This window comes from Schistocerca cancellata, chromosome 9 (genome assembly GCF_023864275.1).
Source record: "Schistocerca cancellata isolate TAMUIC-IGC-003103 chromosome 9, iqSchCanc2.1, whole genome shotgun sequence".
Taxonomy (NCBI): domain Eukaryota; kingdom Metazoa; phylum Arthropoda; class Insecta; order Orthoptera; family Acrididae; genus Schistocerca; species Schistocerca cancellata.
The window spans coordinates 504,674,970-504,696,337 of NC_064634.1; the positions used below are offsets into that span (position 1 = coordinate 504,674,970).

The 21,368-nt window shown below is 42.5% G+C and overlaps 1 protein-coding gene across 2 annotated transcripts in view; it reads right to left on the reverse strand.

Annotated features, from left to right (window-relative positions):
- The window catches only part of LOC126100558 (D-xylose transporter), a 384,842-nt gene that overhangs the window by 45,693 nt on the left and 317,781 nt on the right, over positions 1–21,368 (reverse strand). For both annotated transcript variants that reach the window (XM_049911177.1, XM_049911176.1), the window contains exon 2: positions 13,931–14,157. In XM_049911177.1, coding sequence (XP_049767134.1) covers positions 13,931–14,157 — 227 coding nt within the window. The remainder of the gene's footprint in view (positions 1–13,930; positions 14,158–21,368) is intronic.

Sequence of the window (21,368 nt, forward strand, 5' to 3'; positions counted from 1 at the left end):
CACATGTATTATGACTGAATTATGAATGAGGTTGATGCCCTAACCATTCAAATCAGTGAGTTACTCTCTTGTTGCAATGCTAGAGGACACTTTCTGCAATATAGCCACTGCTGAACATGAACTCACGAATCAAATTTATCGAAACATTGTACACAACTAAACCAATCCAGAGTGGCTATATGAAAGGGCAATTCTGGGAGCTACAAATAATACTGCCAACAATGTCAACTTTAATATTCAAAAGAAAATTCCTGGTGAAGAGAGAATATACAAATCAATCGACATGGTGGTAAATGTTCAAGAAAATGTGAACTTCCCTACAAAATTTATAAACTCTTTGCATGTACAAGGAATGCCTTTGACTTAAAATTGGATCTCCAGTCATACTACCCAGAAATCTCAACTCACCAACATTATGTAATGGAACGAGGACGATCATTAAACAGCTATCAAATAACATCGTCAAAGCTGAACTTATAACTGGAAACTACAAAGGACTCACACTATTTATCCACAGAATACCACTGATCTCTACTGAACTGCCATTCCAATTTAAAAACCTGCAATTTACCATCAAATTAGTCTACTGTTTTACAATTAACAAAGTGCAAAGACAAACATTAAAATATTGTGATATCAACCTAAGAGACTTCGCTCGTCTCACCATCAACTATGCATAGCTTGCTCTTGAGTAGGTAATTGGAAAAATTTGTACATATATACCCCAGATAACAAAATTAAAAATGTTATAATTTCCTGTCAGCTTAACACTGTGTGCCAGACTGGGACTCAAACTCGGAACCTATGCCTTTCGTGGGCTAATTGCGCATGGTCTGCTGGGGAGCTTCTGTGAAGTTAAGAAGGTAGGACACAAGGTACTGGCAGAATTGAAGCTGTTAGGACAGGTCACAAGTCATGCTTAAGTAGCTCAGTCGATACAGCACTTGCCTGCAAAAGGCAAAGTTTCTGTCTGAGTCATGGTCTGGCACACAGTTTTAATCTGCCAGGAAGCTTCATATCAGGGCATGCTCCACTGCAGAGTGAAATTTCATTCTGAATGAGAAATGTTGTTCACAAACAAGTATCATAAACAGAATATGTTTTCAATAAAAAAATTTCTCTCTTACAATTTAAAGTTTTTATCCTTTTACGTCATTACCACATAACCTCATATCAACTCCCTGAGTGAAGCCAGGTAAACACAGCTAGTGAAATAATAAACCTTAAATCATGTGTTTTAAACTTTTTATTGGAAAGTTGATCTAAATGGATAGTTGGAGCATAATGTCTCCTGGTAGGCTATGGGCCTACAGGTTCTACATACAGACATGTTGCTGCCAACAATATCTTGGGGCATTATTTGATATGACATTGTGCAGAAGTTTTCATTTAACACAGGATGTTGCTATATCAGCTTGTGAACAGGACCTTCACACCACCATGTGTATTTCAAAACTTCTCAAAGATCTTCTCTGTAATTTTAAGGATTGTCTAATCCTTTTCATGTGGGTGCACACCACATTCTGTCCTAATACGGTATGCCACATGTGGGACGGACCTTTACAACAGGTGAGGAGGGTCACAAGCAGCACCAGCAACACACCGTACTGGCTGGAGTGTAATGTCAAAATTAAGCATCCACACACAGCAATATAGCCTCTAAGCAGGGCAGCATAACTCAGGAACCTACTCAAATGAGTATTTCAGAAAACCTTATAAACAGGGATGTATATTTGAGCAAGATATGGGGTCCTGTAACCAGTTTATTAAGACATCACTGGCTGCTCATCTGTAAGAATCAGAAAACACAGGTGTGTTGCCACAGAACATTATTGGTTTTGGTAGCTGCACAATGCTTGATTTAACTGTCATGGTTATTCTCTGAAAAAATTGACTATAAGACAGTTATTGAAATGATCTGCAGAACTATTTTACATATAATAGGTAGGTGTTTCTGGAACAGGTAACGACAGCAGTCAGTCCCTCCTCTTCCCAGCCAGAATGTTTCCACCCCCTCACCCAACACACACTTACTTGCTGATGAATATGGTGTAACTTGTTGGGAGCTAATCTCTGAATAATATGTTAAGAAATGAGCTTTGGTACATTTAAAAAAATCCAAATATTTCAAAACAAAGTGGTTAAGGAGTATCCATCCATATATTCAGGTTTGAAACTTTTCCATTATTCTGCTTGCTCATTACCAGCCACATGCCACCAACTTTAAACTGCCTGCCATGCTGTTCCTCCAGTTACGCAGTGCTTGTAGGCTAGGAATAGGGCACTGCCTGTTCCTTGAGGAGTGGGCAGCAGTGCACTGGCATGAGCAAGAGTGTGTTTCCTGGCCTGAGGAGCAGCAGCTTGGCGGTGGATGGCTCTCCCAGTCTGGGTTGAGTAAGCAGCGACGACACGGCAATGGCTGAGGTACATTGTGGTGCAGCATGTGGATGTGTGTGCAGAGTGCATTCAGATGGGTGCTGGCCTAGACAGTGTATTCAGTCCGTTGCTTATGAACTACTGTGGTGATTCAGTAGAATGACTGATACTAGCCATCATTCACACAGTGCTGCTATAATTGATTTTGACATATTTTATATCACTGTTCGTGGTCTTTTTTCCATATCCTATCTGGCACCAGTTAATTTTACTGCCACTTCAAGTGTTGCTAATCTTAATATTTGGTAGACATTCTTCAGACCCATCTGTTCTAAGACTGTACGTGCTTCATCGCCTGATTTTCGTGAAGTAAGTTTTAATTGTTTTGCATTTCTAAATTGTTAAAGTTCTGTTTGTTTTGTTTTCCTTGTAAATAAAGTTGTCTTACGCTTAACCAGGTAGGGTTGGTCACACTGAACCCAGCCAACTCCCCTCCAAACCAGCTGGTCTGTTAAATGCTGGTAAGTACTTTTGCTAACCCTACAGGTCTGTCATCTACTGGCAGAGTGTGCTTAGTACATAACCGACCTATAGGGCTACCAAAGATATCTACCAGTATTTAACAATTGAGCTAGTTAGGATAAGGAGTGGAAAACTGGCTTTGGATGTGACCAGGCACATTTGGTGAACCATTACAAGTTTATTTACAAGACAAACCCCACAAACATATAATTAACACTTTGCAAAAAACTTGAAGATGACTTCGTAAAAACCAATATATCAAACCTGAACTACCCTGGAACAGATGGACCTCAATGATGTCTGCTGGTAGTGATAAAGTTAATGGGGGCCAAAAAACATTTTGAAAGAACAATACAAACCAAGCTATAAAAAGTGAAACTCAACTACAGCAGCAGTGTGTGAATGATGGCTAGTATCACTCACTGTAGCAAATCATAAATGACAGGCCTGTCTGTGCCAACAACCTCTTGCATTCACTCTGCCCGTCCATCAACGTGCACGCCCACAACATGCCCTAATTGTCCGCTGTTTCATTGCTACTTAGCTCAGTCCAAACAAAGAGGCTTGTCCACTGACAAGTTGCTGTTGCTCAGGTCAGAAAACACACTCCTGCTCTCGTCAGCACACTGCTTTCCACTCCTCGACGAACAGCTTGCACATTGTCCTCCTCTTCTTGCCTGGCAAGTGTGACCCAACTGGAGGAGGAGCACAGTGGGTGATTTAAAATTGGCAGGCTGTGACTGACAATGAGTGTGCCAAATAATGGCACAAAAATCCCTATATTAATTCTACAATTGTATTCATGCAAATATTTTATACATACCTAACATGCACACTATACAAATCATCTGCACTTCCATACCAATATAACCGATGCAAAAATAACTCTCTCTGTTATGTTTTCATGACTAAATTGTTGGATTTATTTTGATAAAATTTAGTGAGGGAGAGCTTGAATGCTGAGGAAGAATATAGGCTACCTTAGAAACTGTGTAGCACAGGATATTTACTACAAGACAACTCAACACGTTCTTGAAAAACCTAAACGGTCAACATAAAAATATCCAGTTCACTATGGAAATTGGCAACAAATCCATAAACTTCTTAGATCTCACCATTGACATCAGTACACACACACATTGTTTCAAAATTTACAGAAAAACTACAACTACAGACACAGTAATACCTTCTTGCTCACAACACCCCATAGCTCACAAACATGCAGCTTTCCACTCAATGGTACACCGTCTCATATCCATCCCCATGTCCAGAGATGATTTTAAAGCAGAGTTAGATACAATAAAATTTATTGCCTCAGCCAATGGCTACAATTCAGTTCTTATTGACCACATCTTGCATAGGAAACAAAAACGGCAAATTATACCCCTCTTCTATGCCCCACCTGCTTCCCCATCCTCTGTCTGCAAGAAATGGTGTACTCTACCATTTCTAGGTCAGGTATCACAGACTATAGCCAAAGCACTGAAATCCTGCAAGTATAGGGTTTCCTACTATGTCAGGAACACTACAGCCCAGTGTGTTTTTAATAGCAAAGATAAGATCCAGTTATTAGCCAACAGTGGGGTATACAAAATCACCTGTTCTGATTGTGACAAATTTCACATTGATCAGTCAGGCAGAGACATATCAACTAGGCTGGGTGAACATGAACGCAGCTGGAGGTTGCAGAATTCAGACTCTGCATTTGCTGAGCATGTACTGAGTGAGGGTCACAACTACCAGCCAGTGTCCCATGTACTTCACTTAGCAAACAAAGGCCATAAACTCAACCTGCTGGAAGCCCTGGAAATTAACAAACATCTTGCTCACAGCCCAAATCTCATCCTAAATGACCAGACACAACTCAACACTTCCCCTCTCCTAAACTTCATATAATCATCTTTGTTGTTCATTACTTCCCACACTCTCTCTTCCTACATATTCCCATTTTACTGTAGTCATTAAGTTGTTTTATTTGTTGCAGTTGTCTTTGTATTCCACATATGCTGTAGTTTCAATAGTTAAGGGTTTGCTTTTAACTTGTACTTGTATTACTGTCCATGTTTAACTCCCCTTGTAGTTGTCTCATCAAATACTGTTCATATTTTACTTTGCTCATTTATTTAATGTAAACTGGTATGCAGCCACTGCTTTGATTATAATGTTAATGTTAAAATGCAGTACCACCACACTCTCAAACTGTAGGTTCCCTCAAACACCTCAATTTTCCTGCATTTATTAATTTCTGTTTATCGTATTGATATGGCTTAAGTTCCTCGTGTATTCTGTATTTACATTGACAACTGTCTCTTCTTTTTTAATTGGTTGTGAATCACTCTCCATGTTTCATGCCTCTTGATGCAGCCTTGCCTAGTACTAATTTTATCTTATTTCAATAGTTTTGTTTATCAATAGAAACTGTTATGTAGGCATGCTATTCTTATTTTGTGCTAAAGGTTTTCCTGTCAACTGCATTGTTATTTATGTACTGTTCAGTTTTTACTATTTCATTGCAAAGATGTTACTCACTGTATGTTTCTACTTCGCTCTAGATGTGTTACTTCTCTTCCAATGTTGTCTGCTAACATTTAACTTCTTTGGTGATAATACTCAGTAAATGCCTGAAGATGGCCTTGTAAGCCGAAAACCGGTTAGCAATAAAAATAATATTGTAGAACAAAAGCAAACTGGTGCTTTTCATTTATTATTATAATGTTGTTCTACCAAGAACCGACGGAAGATTCTGTTAATATGAAAAATATTTCATTTATATACATTATATAACAACATGGAACATGAAATAGCTTTAAAGTTTGCATGCATTTTATGTGTTCTTTTACATTTAATGACTGAAAGGAAAAAACTGTGTAGAGGCTTGCATGCTGGACTGATGTTTAGTAGGCATCAAAGCAAAAATTCACTTCTGGTGTGTGGCTTCACACTTGAAAGTTTAATGATATCTCTTTTTGATCAGTTACAGTACCAAGCAAAAATACTACTCAACACTTGTGTTGTGTGTTATAAAGTTACACAAATTTAAAAGAAACTATACAACCCACTGGAAAAATGTATCATGCCCATAACCAGTTCTACAAGACAAAAATCAGTGATGATTAGTAACTGGTCATTATTGTTACACAGTAATGCATGCCTTTACTTCCCAGTGCCTTTGGATGAATTGAGTACCATTCATAACAGTCAACAGTTGCCTTACCTCTGGCATTAGAGAAAACGTATTCAATATTGTTTTTGTGGTGTATTCATTATAAACAAAGGCTGCTCATGATGTGTCACATGTGACATTCGGTGAAACATACGATGACCTTTCATACTCACTACAAACAAAATCTTGTATAAATTGTAATTTTATGTGCCCATTTGATACAGTATTGTCAAATTAGTCTGGTAAGATATTTGACAATGACAGCAAAACATGAATATAAAACAAAGAGAATAATCAATGCTTCTGGTAGCAGCAAAGTACACTACTGGCCATTAAAATTGCTACACCACAAAGATGACGTGCTACAGACATTAAATTTAAGCGACAGGAAGAAGATGCTGTGATATGCAAATGATTAACTTTTCAGAGCATTCACACAAGGTTGGCACCGTTGGCGACACCTACAATGTGCTGACATGTGGAAAGTTTCCAACTGATTTCTCATACACAAACAGCAGTTGACCGGTGTTGCCTGGTGAAACGTTGTTGTGATGCCTTGTGTAAGGAGGAGAAATGTGTACCATCATGTTTCCAACTTTGATAAAGGTCGGATTGTAGCCTATCGTGATTGCAGTTTATTGTATCATGATATTGCTGCTCGTGTTGGTCAAGATCCAATGATTGTTAGCAGAATGTGGAATCAGTAGGTTCAGGAGGGTAATACGGAATGCCGTGCTAGATCCCAATGGCCTCTATCACTAGCAGTCGAGATGACAGGCATCTTATCCGCATGGCTGTAATGAATCGTGGAGCCACGTCTCGATCCCTGAGTCAACAGATGGGGATGTTTGCAAGACAACAACCATCTGCATGAAAAATTTGACGACGTTTGCAGCAGCATCGACTATCAGCTTGGAGACCATGGCTGTGGTTACCCTCGACTCTGCATCACAGACAGGAGCGCCTGAGATGGTGTACTCAATGACAAACCTGGGTGCATGAATGGCAAAACATCATTTTTCAGATGAATCCAGGTTCTGTTTACAGCATCATGATGGTCGATCAATGTTTGGCGACATCGCAGTGAATGCACATTGGAAGCGTGTATTCATCATCGCCATACTGGCATATTACCCAGCGTCATGGTATGGAGTGCCATCAGTTACATGTCTTGGTCACCTCTTGTTTGCATTGACGGAACGTTGAACATTGGACGTTACATTTCAGATGTGTTATGACCCGTGGCTCTACCCTTCATTCAATCCCTGCGAAACCCTACATTTCAGCAGGATAATGCATGACCGCATGTTGCAAGTCCTGTACGGGCCTTTCTGGATATAGAAAATGTTCGACTGCTGCCATGGCCAGCACATTCTCCAGATATCTCACCAACTGAGAATGTCTGGTCAATGGTGGCCGAGCAACTGGCTCGTCACAATACACCAGTCACTACTCTTGATGAACTGTGGTATCATGTTGAAGCTGCATAGGCAGCTGTCCCTGTACACACCATCCAAGCTCTGTTTGACTCAATGCCCAGGCGTATCAAGGCCATTATTATGGCCAGAGGTGTTTGTTCTGGGTACTGATTTCTCAGGGTCTATGCACCCAAATTGCATGAAAATGTGATCACATGTCAGTTCTAGTATATTTGTCCAATGAATACCTGTTTATCATCTGCATTTCTTTTTGGTTTAGCAATTTGAATGGCCAGTAGTGTATTAATACTATGCTGTGCCATCTATTTGTGACATATCAATTGTACTCAATTGGTTTGGAAACAATGGATATTCTTTGTTGTCACCATCAATAAGCATTGTGGACCAGAATATTGCATCATATTGATTTAAAGCTGCTCTGCATTAGATTACAAACACTATTCATTCTTTAGACCCATAACAAGGTGGTCTTGAAGGATGTGGAACATCCAAGATAGGTATAAAATAGGCTAACTGTGAACACCAAACAGTAGAAAGTCCACAATGCAATAACAACAGTATTAGGGAAATGAGTGATTGCCACTCACCATTTAGAGAAGAAGTTGACTGCTATAAATTTAATTTTGGCCAAAAGGCCTTCTTCTGATGTAGACAACATGCACAGCCACATAATCACAAATAACACACACATGACGACTGTCTCTGGACTGCAGACTGCAACTGTGCTTGATTGGAGCAGGCACAGGTTTACCCATAAGCACTTTAATGAGTCACCTGTTTTCTGACTTGTTTGATGCTGCCCACCACAAATTCCTCTCAGAGTAGCACTCTTCATCTCCGGGTAGCACTTGCAGCCTACATCATCAATTATTTTCTGGATATTTTCCAGTCTCTGTCTTCCTCTACAGATTTTGTCCTCTAGTACCATGGAAGTCATTCCCTGATGTCTTAACAGATGTCTTATTATCCAGTCCTTTCTCCTTGTCAGTGTTTTACACATATTCCTTTCCTCTTCGATTCTGTGCAGAACCTCCTCATTCCTTACCTTATCAGTCAACCTGATCTATAAAAGACACCAACCATTTTTCCTGCCAGATCTCCACAGTTCCTATTCCTCTTCCTCACAGTGCCCTGCTGTCACTGTCAATGCCACTTCCTTATGCACTAACACTCTCAGTGACTGTGACCTTGCACTAATGAAGACTACCTTTTCCAACACCAACTGTCTGCAACCCTACAACCTCTTTCCTGGTCACTGTCACCAACTATATGCTCACCCACAATTTCTTCTCCTTTGAAGGCATCACCTACAAACAAATCCACGGTACAGCAATGGGCACCCACATTCCACCATCCCATGTCATCTTGTTTATGGGCCATCTAGAGGAATCCTTCCTAATCACCCAAAATCCCAAACCTCTTGCCTCATTCAGATTCAGTGATGACATATTCATGATGTGGATCAAGGATGAGAACATCCTATTCAAATTCCTCTGAAATCGCAACACCTACTCCACCATTCACTTCACCTGATCCTCCTCAAGCCAATGTGCCACCTTCCTCAATGGTGGCCTCCACCTCAGGGATGGCTACATCATTTCCTCTGCCCATATCAAACCTACCAATCACTGGCAATGCCCCTACTTCTGCTACCCATTCCATACCAAGAAGTCCCTTCCATAAAGCCTAGCTGCCCATGGTCATTGCATCTGTACATTGAGCAACCGTACCAACACTCACTGAGGCCCTCACAAACTAAAATTACCCTTCAAGCAGTGTCCAGAAAAAGATCTCCTATGCCTTGTCTCTCCAGGCACCTACCAACTGATACATACCAATCATCTCACCACAAAGGAGCGCTTCTCTCATGAAGCAACTGGATTGGATTGGAGCAACTGTATCAGATTCTCCACCAGAAATTCAGCTACCTCTCATCATGTCCTGAAATGAGGAATATCCTGACCACTATCCTTCCTACTGCTCCCACAGTGGTATTCTGCCACCCACCTGTGCAATATCCTTGATGATCCCTACTCCAGTCCTGCTCCTAATTCCTTGCTTCATGGCTCTTACTCTTGTAACAGACCTAAATGTAAAACCTGTCTTATAAATCCTCCCACCAGTACCCACTACCTTGTCCAAACATGTCACAGGCATTCCCTATCATCAGAGACAGAGCTATCCGTCACAGCAGCCAAGCAATTTACAAATTATGCTGCAACCACTGTGCTGCCTTCTACATTGGCATGACAACAAATAATCTGTCTGTCTGCATAATTGGCAACTGACAAATTGTGACCGAGAGACATCTGAACCACCCAGTTGCTGAACATGCTGACCAACACAATGTGCTCCACTTGAATGGCTGATTCACAACCTGCTCCATCTGGTTCCTACCCACCAACTTTTTTCTGAATAGCAGAGGTGAGAACTCTCCCTGCAGTATATTCTGCTTCCTGCAACCATCACAGTCTCAACTTTCACTAGTCCCTGTCCTCCACCTACATTTCCCCTTTCCTGCTCTCACACCACCACTACGCAGTCTTCTATTGCGCCAATGCTTCCAATAGTCTCTCTTACTTCTTTTCCAGCCCTTCCGCCCCTCCCCCCCTCCCCCTCCCCAAAGCTCCTAACTGCACCTGGCAGCCCTATCCTGTCCCCATCATGTCCATCCATGCTCCCACAAGTGCCAGACTGCTGCTCTCATCAGCTGCAGTTGAAGTCTGTCCACAATGGCAAGAGACAGTAGTCATGTGTGTGTGTGTGTGTGTGTGTGTGTGTGTGTGTGTGTGTGTTTGTGTGTGTGAGTTGTGCTTGTGCGTATGTGGGTGTTTTCTCTATTTCTGAAGAAGGTTCAAAATGGTTCAAATGGCTCTGAGCACTATGGGATTTAACTTTTGAGGTCATCAGTTCCCTAGAACTTAGAAGTACTTAAACCTAACTAACCTAAGGACATCACACACATCCATGTCCGAGGCAGGATTCGAACCTGCGACCGTAGCAGTCATGCGGTTCCAGACTGTAGCGCCTAAAACCGCTCGTCCACCCTGGCCAGCTCTGAAGAAGGTCTTTTGCCTTATATGTGTAGCACTGTCTTCACAGCACCTGTTTGCAACTCAACAGTTCCTCTTTATGGTGAGGAACAATCTGTCCTTCTCATCGTAAACAGATTTTGCTTGTCGAAAGTGATTGTTGTTTTACCATGGTGTTTGTGAAAAAGGTCATGTAGCGCTTTTGTATCGTCGATGATTTCAAATAAAGGAGATACAGCAGAAAATTGTTACAGTGTGCTCATTTCCCCGTACACCTGTTTTTGAAACAAGTTGGAGTCATAAGTTTTGGAAGATCTAGAAAATCGGACTTATTTGTGTTTCATTCATGAATGGATTATGAAGAAAAGAGTGGCAGAGTTCTGTGCTATGTCTGCATTAGGTCAACCCTCCTGGTGAATGACAGAAGACGACAGAAAGAGATGATGATGGCTGTTCTTAAAGAATGTTACTGTAAGTGAAAAAAAGCTACACAAATTTGAAAATACACCAGAAGAGATGTTCCCAGCAATAATCTGTTGTAATTGTTAATACTGTATTCCATATAATTACACATACTTGGTTATGAAGACTTCCCCTGCACTGTAGTGCCATGCCTGAAGTGCACACGTTGACAGGTGACAGTGAACTGAGGTGTACGAAGAAAGGGACGGACTCACCCAGCCCTCGAGGCACGAATGCAATTCTGCGCTGTGGCCACATTATTTTACTCAAGCTGTACCATTAATATGTTATATGTTGACTGCCTAACCTTGTGGAATACACCAGTTTCTGTCAGATCATTGAAGTTAAGCAATGTCAGACGTGGCCAGTACTTGGATGGGTATCTGCCCGGGTAGGCTACATGCTTTTGACAGCTTCCCATTTACCTTTCCAGTAAATGGGAGAGGGTTGGTGTCACAAAGTTCCCGATCACCAGAGTTTGTGCCAACATTCAGGATTAAATTTCAGACTTGACTGCAGTGTCTCACAGAGTGAGGACACGTGATACTATCAATGGTGGTCCATCCATCAGATGGGAACATTAAGCTCAGATGCCCCTCGGTGCTGTTTGAGAGGTGTAGGCTACGTGGCAGCACCACATTTCACCCTCTACCTTCTCTCACCACCATTCAATACAAACAAGACACAGCACTACACACACACCCTTTACAGTCATCTACGCATAAAAGACACACTTAACACATGACTCTCACACTTGACAAAGGAAAAGTGGCAGCAGGCGCGAAGGACAGGAAGGACCTGTCCAGTTAGGCGGCTGATCCTGCCCTTCAGGGTCTCTCACCCAACCATACTGTACGACATAACTTTCCCCTAACAAGGCAGCCTCCCCATCGCATCCCCCTCAGATTCAGTTATAAGTTGGCACAGTGGATAGGACTTGAAACACTAAACACAGATCAATCGAGAAAACAGAAAGAAGTTGTGTGGAACTATGAAAAAAATAAGCAAAATATACAACAAACTGAGTAGTCCAAGAGAAAAACAGGCAACATCAAACCTAACGTGAGTTCAGGAGCGCCGTGGTCCCGTGGTTAACGTGAGCAGCTGTGGAACGAGAGATCCTCGGTTCAAGTCTTCCCTTGAGTGAAAAGTTTAATTTTTTATTTTCAGACAATTATCAAAGTTCAGGCACTCGCACATCTACATCTACATCTACATCTACCTCTATACTCGGCAAGCCACCCAACGGTGTGTGGAGGAGGGCACTTTACGTGCCACTGTCATTACCTCCCTTTCCTGTTCCAGTCGCGTATGGTTCCCGGGAAGAACGACTGTCTGAAAGCCTCCGTGCGCGCTCGAATCTCTCTAATTTTACATTCGTGATCTCCTCGGGAGGTATAAGTAGGGGGAAGCAATATATTCGATTCCTCATCCAGAAATGCACCCTCTCGAAACCTGGCGAGCAAGCTACACCGCGATGCAGAGCGCCTCTCTTGCAGACTCTGCCACATCCCCGTAACGCTATCAGGTTACCAAATAACCCTGTGACGAAACGCGAAGCTCTTCTTTGGATCTTCTCTATCTCCTCCGTCAACCCGATCTGGTACGGATCCCACACTGATGAGCAATACTCAAGTATAGGTCGAACGAGTGTTTTGTAAGCCACCTCCTTTGTTGATGGACTACATTTTCTAAGGACTCTCCCAATGAATCTCAACCTGGTACCCGCCTTACCAACAATTAATTTTATATGATCATTCCACTTCAAATCGTTCTGCACGCATACTCCCAGATATTTTACAGAAGTAACTGCTACCAGTCTTTGTTCCGCTATCACATAATCATACAATAAATGATCCTTCTTTCTATGTATTCGCAATACATTACACTTGTCTATGTTAAGGGTCAGTTGCCACTCCCTGCACCAAGTGCCTATCCGCTGCAGATCTTCCTGCATTTCGCTACAATTTTCTAATGCTGCAACTTCTCTGTATACTACAGCATCATCCGCGAAAAGCCGCATGGAACTTCTGACATACACTTCGCTCTCCAAAATTCCAGGACATTTTCAGATTTGCTTGGACATATGCAGGATTTGACGGTCTACACACGGAAAAATTTGAAAACGTTAAAAACATATGTTTTGACAGAGCGCAGGGAAAACTGTGCGACTGTGAAACTGTTGCATTCATTTGTTGCAGTTTATGTGACAAACTCTTATGTTTTCATCACTTTTTGGGAGTGATTATCACATCCACAAGAAAACCTAAATCGGGCAAGGTAGAAGAATATTTTTACCCATTGTGTACAAGTTAGGTGAGTCGACAACATATTCCTGTCATGTGACGCACATGCCGTCACCAGTGTCGCATAGAATATATCAGACGTGTTTTCCTGTGGAGGAATCGGTTGACCGATGACCTTGCGATCAAATGTTTTCGGTTCCCATTGGAGAGGGAACTAATCGCACGGTTTTACGGTGCGGTCGCAAAACGCAAACACTAAACTTATTACAGTGAACAGAGACGCCAATGAACGAACGGACAGATCATAACTTTGCAAAAATAAAGAACGTAAACTTTTCACTCGAGGGAAGACTTGAACTAAGGACCACCCGTTCCGCAGCTGCTCACGCTGGCCACGGGACCACAGCGCTCCCGAGTTCACAGTAGCCTTGATGATGCCTATCTTGCGCATGGACTACTCAGTTTGTATATTTTGCTTATTTTTTTCATAGTTCCACACAACTTCTTACTGTTTTCTCGATTGATCTGTGTTCAGTTTTTCAGGGCCTATCCACTGTGCCAACTTATAACTAAATCTGAGGGGGGTGCGATGGGGAGGTCCCCTTGTAAGATTTTATGACTCAACGTTCAAAATTAAGAATATTATTTAAAAGGAAATGCGCCAAGTGCCCGTGACGAGCGCTTACTTACACTTCGGAGCTGTTGGCTTCATTGCAGTGCACGGGCAGCTGCGCCACGGTGTACTCGGTCGTGTTGAGCTGGCACGAGATGTCGCCGTAGTGCAGGTCGTTGGCCATGGCCTTTGTGGTGACGCCGATCAGGTAGTGGCCCAGCTCGCCCAGCACGTAGCCGATGGAGACCACGGCCAGCACGTACGGCTTGTACAGGAACGACAGCTTGCCCACAAGCGGCTGCATCTGCAATGCCAGATGACAGCGTGTCACTCTTCCAACCGAGGGATGCCCGATGCCGTGACAGCGACAGCAGGACCAGTGAACTCCGTCAAACAAAGCCGTGACACGTGATGCCACTTTGTTGTTGTTGTTGGGGTCTTCAGTCCTGAGACTGGTTTGATGCAGCTCTCCATTCCTGCCAATTGTTCCCTTATGCTCTCCCTGAAACTCTGTACAACCTCTGGTTCTTTCAGTTTATCCAGGTCCCATCTCCTTAAATTCCCACCTCTTTGCAGTTTCTTCAGTTTTAATCAACAGTTCGTAACCAATAGATTGTGGTCAGAGTCCACATCTGCCCCTGGAAATGTCTTACAATTTAATATCTGGTTCCTAAATCTCCGTCTTACCATTATATAATCTATCTGAAACCTTCTAGTATCTCCAGGGTTCTTCCATGTATACAACCTTCTTTCATGATTCTTGAACCAAGTGTTAACTATGATTAAGTTACGCTCTGTGCTAAATTCTACCAGGCGGCTTCCTCTTGCATTTCTTAGCCCCAATCCATATTCACCTACTACGTTTCGTTCTCTTCCTTTTCCTACTGTAGAATTCCAGTCACCCATGACAATTAAATTTTCATCTCCCTTCACTGCCTGAATAATTTCTTTTATCTCATCATACATTTCATCAATTTCTTCATCATCTGCAGAGCTAGTTGGCATATAAACTTGTACTACTATAGTAGGCGTGGGCTTCGTGTCTACCTTGGCCACAATAATGCGTTCGCTATGGTGTTTGTAGTAGCTTACCCGCACTCCTATTTTTTATTCATTATTAAAGCTACTCCTGCATTACCCCTATTTGATTTCATATTTATCACCCTGTATTCACCTGACCAAAAGTCTTGTTCCTCCTGCCACCGAACTTAGCTAATTCCCACCATATCTAACTTTAACCTATCCATTTCCCTTTTTAAATTTTCTAACCTATCTGCCCGATTAAGGGATCTGACATACCACGCTCCGATCCGTAGAACGCCAGTTTCCTTTCTCCTGATAACGACGTCCTCCTGAGTAGTCCCCGCCCGGAGATCCGAATGGGGGACTATTTTACCTCCGGAATATTTTACCCAAGAGGACGCCATCATCATTTAATCATACAGTCACATTAAGCCGGTGAAAGATTTGAGAATGTCCTGTTATAGGCCTACAGAAGACTTGCAATTACTGTTTACGAATTCTAGACAATGTTGCCTGGGTTTAGTTAATCACTGTGACGTCGAAAGCACAGAAACTATGCGCAACCTTGAGCGCTTGTCTCTCTAACACGAAAGACCGTTCCGATTTCATGGGCAATGATGCCTTTGAACATTCTCTTCAGTATGGTACTGAGCTCACTAAACAGGACTTTCGGAAACAGTGACCGTACATCAGATGAAGCAACAACAATGGATATTTGGCCTTTTACCAACAAACCGAATTTTTGGAGCAAAAAAAAAAAAAAAAAAAAAATTGCATGTGCTTCAGTACTACAACATGGTGTTCCCAGAACGCTTACAATGATAACTGAGACACTTTAGAGCATATTTCGCCATGGTTCATCACGTTTTCGCCTTACACCGGATTTTAAATCCGTATTTTACGTCTACTAGTAGAGAATCTTTGTACCTTGAAAACGGATAAAGATATCAAGAAAATTTTCAAGGTGGTTCGAGATCGGGATATTAGGAATATATCATGAGAATTACAACCATTTACTGTGCACAACCGTCTTGGAATCCACGGCTCGGTTTTAGTACAAAAAATTGGAAAACAGGGATTTTTCAAGTTTTCTAGGGACCCGTCCATGAACTAATGGTGGCTCCATAAGCACTCTAAGACCCACCAAAAACCACATCAGATTCAAAAAGAACCAACTGATATACTTATTTTGACCCTGGACTGTAGTACAGTCACACTGATACGATCCTGCTGTTCGGTATACAAATGGTCCATAGTCCAAGGGCTATCCAAAACGCTTGACTCTACCTTTCTATCAGCAACAAACCCGGGGTATGTACCCCAAAAGAATATCGTTCTCATGCGCGGCGTTCTGGAAAATAGTGGTAAGCATGCTGCTGCATGCGCATAAGGAAGAACATGACAAAATGGCTCTCCAGATTTCCAAAACATATCATAAGTATGAGTATGTGCTTGTCTCACAATCAGTTTTGAACCGCTTCCATGTCTTCCAAGGGTTCTTAATACGTGTTGCAACTGTTGACAAACAGTGGATATTGATAAGCATGGCTTCACCCTTCCCAACGTGACAAAAACTCAGAGATCACGTTTCTAATTATCAGTATATTGTTCTTCAGTATGATGGCTCTATTTTGCCTGTACACACCTTAAGCTGCGTTTAAAATGAGTGTAATAACAAGTTTATGTTCATAACTTTTGTTTTTGATGATGTCCGCAACATGTTTGCAACTGTCCTCATTGTTCGCATCTCCGTCCATACTAGCCACAAACATTTCTGTGTCTACGTGCATCGCCCGCTGCGCTGAAGGTGCCGCAAACGTTTCACTAGTTAATGATACGGGGCGCTGCACTACTATTCGACAATATCAGCAAACGGAGACAAAAACGTAGTTATCGACGATTGACGAAAACGTAATATAGTAGACGTGGCGTGAATGACATACTACGCTAGCTGAATGTAACTTCACTAGGACGTCACCGTTCCGTTTCGAATTTATAACGAGTGTGATAGAGCCGTTTGTTTCGAAGAATGACGCAAATTTCGGAAAAAGAATTCCTGCTTGGCATTTTAGCAACAGGAGATTCCTTTCAAAGCCAGCTATATCTCAAATAGTTCAACGATTTGTGATGCATTGTTGGAAGGATTACGTAAAGGCAATTCATTTATAACAAGAACACTGAAGTTTGTGTTTTGTTGTGCACAAATAGTTATATAATACATTAATATGTATATAACCATATCATCTTTATACACAACACCTACTGCCTGTTCTACAGAAACGCGCCAAAATACGAACGTTCCAGGGGAGTTGTCGACACCCCTGTCGAATCCGCGTTCACTGACAATTTCTCCTGACAAAGTTTGTCTGTGCTGAGTTACCACAGAGCTCAGCCTCCTTTCTATGCCACTGCGTCTGGTGTTGAGCCCAGCAGCGATCGTCTGCACCGAGTCAAAAATGATTCAAATGGTTGTGAGCACTATGGGACTTAGCTTCTGAGGTCATCAGTCCCCTAGAACTTAGAACTACCTAAACCTAACTAACCTAAGGACATCACACACATCCATGCTCGACGCAGGATTCGAACCTGCGACCGTAGCGGTCGCGCGGTTCCAGATTGTAGCGCCTAGAATCGCTCGGCCACTCCGGTCGGCTGCACCGAGTCGTTTCCAGTGAAATCTCTTATACTGTTGCTCCACAAAGTATTTGTCTAATACATGATTGTATGCTTAAGGTTGTATAAAGGGTTGAAAACTGGCGGGCTGAAATAAGGCAGGGACAAAGACATCTTTACTGATCAGTTAAAATGAGAATACAATAAAGAAACAGAGATTGCTATATAAATAAACATGGTTAAGCATTCAGAAGTACAGAAAGGAATGTAAGACGCAAAGTAAGTATTCGTCTACAGTACTGTGATTTTTCACACTTTGAACATAGAATATTGTTGTTAGAACTTAGTTGGGCCTCCTTTCCTCTTTATAATCGCTTGCATTGTTCTTGGTATGGATTTCGCCAAAGATTCTGTTGTTTGCATTGAAATTTTACGCCATTCCTCTTGTAGAGCGGTTTGTAGATCATTTCTACTGGATATCTGACGATTTCTGGTATTTTTGTCTAGTAAATTTCACAAATTCTCTATAAGATTGATGTCTGGGAATTGCGTTGGTGTCTGCATCCAGTGCGGCGTGTTATACAACACACACAGCTTTGTATCTAGAGCCGTACGTTTTGGATGATTATCTTGTGCGAAAATATAATCCCCATTAAGACCCATATGATTCACACTACTGGACAGATGCGTTTTTAGGATATTTATGTAGATCTTGTGGTCCATAATGCCATCAATGAAACACAAATCTCCCACACCATTTGCACTCATGCACCCCCACAAAAGTACTGAACTTACTCCATATTTAACTGAGGCTGTTATATTTTTCTCTTCAAGTACACAATTCTTTTTTCTCCACACTGTTACGCGCCCTTTACACTTAAACAGCTCAAGTAAATGTAAACTTCTTCCAGAAATCAAACCCACCTGATTTATGTTCCATTGCAAATGCAAGTCGCTTTCTTCTGTTGATTTTACTGATGTACGGTTTACGGCTTCCATAACCAGCTTCACGAAATATATTTTTTACAGTCTGTGCTGAAACAGACCTTCCTGTACGCATATGAAATGCAGTAGGAAGGTGTGGAGCGCTCAGTTTCGGATGACTTCTCGAAGTAGCTGTCGTTTCTCCATCTTGGACAGAACTGCAGGACGACCATTCGTCCCGGGTTCGATTCCCGGCGGGGTCAGGGATTTTCTCTGCCTCGTGATGGCTGGGTGTTGTGTGCTGTCCTTAGGTTAGTTAGGTTTAAGTAGTTCTAAGTTCTAGGGGACTTGTGACCACAGCAGTTGAGTCCCATAGTGCTCAGAGCCACGACCATTCGTCATTTGTTTTCGTACTTTTTGCTCTGATTAAACCTGTATATAATACTCTTCACTGTACTGGTAGGTCTACTGACGGTTTCTCCGATTTCTTGAAAACATTTTCCTTGCCGAAACAACCTGACGCAGTTTTCTCTCTCTTCCTTTGTAGTTTTGAAACTTTTTCGACCCATATTACGTAAATATTACTCAACGGCTTTCAGGCCAGAGAGAGAACTATTCACTGTGCTGGATGGAACACAACTGCATAACGAACGCGAGAGGGGCGTGTGTCAGCGTGGCCCAATACCACAGATATTGCCTCGTTTGGCGTCCATTGCGGCGTGATTTTACATAGCGTGTATTTGGTCACAAATGAAGCTACGTATGAACCATAAAGAGCGTTTTGTTTCCAAGTGTAGAAATCAACCAATGTCAGGAAATAGTTATTATTTATTTCGCAGTTATATTTGTATGACTGTGTGCATTGTAGTCTATGCGCCGTGATCGGACGAATACTCTGTGGAGTCACTGTAAATAGCACTTCGCACTTTCAAGATGCACTCCCCTGCCTTAGTCTTGCTTTGTCCACGCCACTGCTTGGAAACATGATTTACATAAAGTAGGCTATGGTAGAACATAAATACCAGCGCCATACAGTGGCATTTAACTGTAGCAGATCAGAAACACTGTTTCCACTGATACGGCGCGACACAACCATGCAAGGTAGTTTTTGTGTTTGCAACATGATGCAGACATCGATAGTACAGTAGTAGCTGCAAGCCACTGTCGCCAAACACGTTTTCACACCAAGTGTAAATGTAGATTTAGATACAACTACAATACAGTACTGTGTGTAGAATTACTTCGGCCCTTGGAAGCTAACTCGCAATGTTTCTCATCAAAGCTTTCCTCTGACTGACCGATTCGTGCAGAATTCCAGTGCGTGTACGGGACAGCCAGCCCCACGTTAGCTGACCTATGTGGGTGTTATGATCAGCTGAGAAAGCAGACCGTGTACTCATTTCCACAGTTTGTGCTGGTAGCAAGCAGAGTTAGTTGTTCGTGATGGGAAACAATGCTGCTTGTTCGCTCACACACCCGCTGACTGTCGTGATGGCGACATGTCCGGGGAATCCCCGGGCAGCCAGTGTTTGCTCGACTGCAGTGCGACCTGGCGGTGACCTTGGCGCGAGACGACTGGAACGTGTCCTTGCGAGCTGCAGGCGCGGCGTTATGGCCTAGCCGCCGTCACCAGAGGTTGACCGACCAGCCGACAGCTTGGTCGCAGTGCCTCTGACGCCCTCCGTCAGTGAAGGAGTTTAGTTTAGGCTGGGGTAGGTTGCAACCTATGTATAAAATAGTTTAGATTTGAGCCTCCTAGGTTGGAATGGATACCGTGGCGCTTCTGTACTTGCAGACGAGTGCTGCACTGCGCTTTTTGCTACTAAAAAGACGCCGAATGCACGCACGTCAGTGTGCTACATTTGTCTCGAAAAGAAGGTGGCGAGCGAGTACTGTCCTCACTAATCAGACAAGTTTCACGAAGATGTTCATAACTTTTGTTTTCGACGATGTCCGCAACACGTTTTCAACTGTGTTCATTGTTCGCATCTCCGTCCATGCTAGCCACAAACATTTTTGTGTACCTACGCGCATTGCCCGCTGCGCTGAAGGAGCCGCAAACGTTTCACTAGTTAATCATACGTGGCGCTGCACTACTATTCGACAATATCAGCAAACGGAGATAAAAACGTAGCTATCGATGGTTGACGAAAACGTTGTTTAGTAGACGTGGCGTGAATGACATACTACGCTAGCTGAATGTAACTTCACTAGGACGTCACCGTTCCGTTTCGAAATTATAACGAGTGTGGTAGAGTCGTTTGTTTCGAAGAATGACGCAAATTTCGGAAAAAGAATTCCTGCTTGGTGTTTTAGCAACAGGAGATTCCTTTCAAAGCCAGCTATATCTCAAATACAGGGTGTTACAAAAAAGTAAGGCCAAACTTTCAGGAAACATTCCTCACACACAAAGAAAGAAAATATGTTATGTGGACATGTGTCCGGAAACGCTTACTTTCCATGTTAAGAGCTCATTTTATTACTTCTCTTCAAATCGCATTAATCATGGAATGGAAACACTCAACAACAGAACGTACCAGCGTTACTTCAAACACTTTGTTACAGGAAATGTTCAAAATGTCCTCTGTTAGCGAGGATACATGCATCCACCCTCCGTCGCATGGAATCCCTGATGGGCTGATGAACCCCTGGAGAATGGCGTATTGTATCACGGCCGTCCACAATACGAGCACGAAGAGTATCTACATTTTGTACCGGGGTTGCGTAGACAAGAGCTTGTAAAGGCACATGTTCTAGCAGCACAGGTAGAGTATCCCGTATGAAATCATGATAACGTGCTCCATTGAGCGTAGGTGGAAGAACATGGGGCCCAATCAAGACATCACCAAAAATGCCTGTCCAAACGTTCACACAAAATCTGTGTTGATGACGTGATTGCACAATTGCGTGCGGATTCTCGTCAGCCCACACATGTTGATTGTGAAAATTTACAAT